General features: G+C 32.1%; 1 protein-coding gene across 1 annotated transcript; it reads right to left on the reverse strand.

Moving 5' to 3' along the window:
• Nucleotides 1–430: 430 nt before the first annotated feature.
• LOC149210552 (uncharacterized) lies at nucleotides 431–1,355 on the reverse strand. Its single transcript, XM_089394446.1, has 3 exons — nucleotides 1,299–1,355; nucleotides 1,110–1,202; nucleotides 431–930 (listed from the first exon to the last, which is right to left on the reverse strand). The coding sequence occupies exons 1-3, from the start codon at nucleotides 1,314–1,316 to the stop codon at nucleotides 637–639; spliced, it is 405 nt and encodes a 134-aa protein (XP_089250572.1). The 5' UTR covers nucleotides 1,317–1,355; the 3' UTR covers nucleotides 431–636.
• Between the last annotated feature and the right edge of the window lie 1,195 nt (nucleotides 1,356–2,550).

Genomic DNA, 2,550 nt, shown 5'->3' on the forward strand with positions numbered 1-2,550 from the left:
AATATTTTTCCACAGATTTTGGATATGAAACATATGTAATATCTCTATAAAACAGATGAAAAAACATATGTAATATCTCTATAGAACAGATGAAAAAACATATGTAATATCTCTATAAAACAGATGAAAAAAAGGACAAAGGGTTCGGTTTCAGAGAGAAAAAATTATTGTGTAAATTTGAGATTAATTGGATCTGATTGGACCAACAATTCTTGATTTTATGGTCCAAAGATTCTTGAGGTGCTACTTTCCTATCTATTTCTTTATGTTGAATTTTTTTTCTTTCTAGGTGATTTTATTTTATATGTAATCTTCAATCTTTTATTGAAAGTAAATATTTTGAAATTTATCATTGATGTCTTATTTTCTCACAATCAAATACTTTCATTTTTGGAAAGCAAATATGTTAGAATTTCTCATTGATGCTTTGTTTTCTTACAATCAAATACTTTCATTTCCTTCTAAAGCTACTTTAGAATTCATCCTCGTTGGATGCTCTACTGTAGTGGACTATCATCCCCATTCAACTTTCAACTACACCGATAATCTAAGAAAGTTTCATCTATCCTGCTTTTAATATCTATAGCCAGGTAATTGAATTTTCAAATTAATCTCTTGTCACTAAAAGCAAGTTCACTAACCAGGTTTCTCTTGTTTCTGCATTCTTGAATTAGTCTTGGTGATTACCTCCTGCTTCTGTGGCAATAATTTGCTTGAATCATTATCATTTCCTCGTATACTGTCTACCTGACTTTCTTCCTTAATGTTTTCCACCTTTATATGTCTTTCAACAACACTTCCCTCTATGAGGTCTCCCTTACAAGAGCTCTTCTCCCCTTCTTTGTACTCTGAACTATCTTCCCTTTTCTCCTGATCTCTTACTTTATCTACTGATATAGATTTGCCTTCAAATGCACTACTGACTCCCATCTGTTACAATCACAAAGCAGAATTTACATGAAATACTTCAGCAATGACATGCATTCTTACCTAAGTGTCTGCAATAAACTTTTATACACTAATATACTTCATCCTTGTTATAGGCAATTTATCCCATATTTCAAAAAACTACTACACAACGTGGGATGCAGAAAGTGAAGCACTCTTACAGTTCCTTCTGCTGGAAATTCAGTAGTGGCTCTGTCTGCCGCAACAACGGTACTGTCAATCTCTGAAATGTTAGCTTCTTTCTCTGGAGGTACCTGAACAAAAACCCATCATATAGTTATTTAGACCACCTCCCTATCTATCGGGAAAATCAGAAATTAAAAGTTGATTGAATTGACAAAAAAACATACCATCAGGTCTATCTCCATTTTCTCTAAAGAAGTAGTCTTAGCATCCACGATTGAAGGAGAGCTGTCCAAACAGAAATCCAACAAAGCAGCTTAAGGAACTGGAGGAAAATCCTAACTAATTGCATGCATGTACATCTGTGTTCTAAAAGACTTACATCATTGGAGATTCAAATTTCCCTATTGAATTTTGAGATGCTACTTTCCTATCTGTTTCTTTATGTTGAATTTTTTTCTTTTTAGGTGATTTTATTTTATATGTAATCTTCAATCTTTTATTGAAAGTAAATATTTTGAAATTTATCATTGATGTCTTATTTTCTTACAATCAAATACTTTCATTTTTTGGAAAGCAAATATTTTAGAATTTCTCAATGATGCTTTATTTTCTTACAATCAAATACTTTCATTTCCTTCTAAATCTACTTTAGAATTCATCCGCGTTGGATGCTCTACTGTAGTGGACTATCATCCCCATTCAACTTTCAACTACACTGATAAGCTAAGAAAGTTTCATCTATCCTGCTTTTAATATCTGTAGCCAGGTAATGGAGGGTCTATCAGATTTCTTGCTAATTATAATGACTCCATCCTCAATGGATATTTCACTCTGTCCTACAACATTTTAACCCTTAATATCCCTAATATCCATACCCAGCTAATGGAGGATCCATCAGATTTCGGGCTAATTATCATGACTCCATGCCTAATGGATATTTCACTCTATCCTAAAACATTTTAAATGGATCCATCAGATTTCTTACTAATTATCATAACTCCATGCCCAAAGGATATTTCACTTTGTCTTACAACATTTTAAATCTTATCGTACATAATATCTAGCCATTATATTGATTAAATAACGCGTTATTGAGGTGACACAGGGTGACTGAGTTATGAGAGATAACTCTCTCTAAGCTAGAAAGGTCCACTTCCAATCTAAAAACTAATTCAATGTACCTTGGGATTTTCCTTTACACAGCCTGGTAAAATTCCCAGTGATAACATGTACTGTAAACCATTAATAATAAATTCTACTAATTACCACAATTAAAATGATGTACTTTAAACCATTAATGTAAATGTAAGTACAAATTCTATTAATTACCACCATTAAAATGACCTAATAACAAATAGTGGGAATATTGGGTGGAACCCACTTGTTATAATTCTATTAACTGCACCCATTTAAAAATTCAATCACCATTATTGATATTCATTGTTAGATTCACTGGAATGTAACTTATGGTTAAAA

Source organism: Pinus tabuliformis, chromosome 1_2 (genome assembly GCF_031772625.1).
Source record: "Pinus tabuliformis cultivar Carrire ecotype Pingquan chromosome 1_2, CPIR1, whole genome shotgun sequence".
Classification (NCBI taxonomy): Eukaryota; Viridiplantae; Streptophyta; class Pinopsida; order Pinales; family Pinaceae; genus Pinus; species Pinus tabuliformis.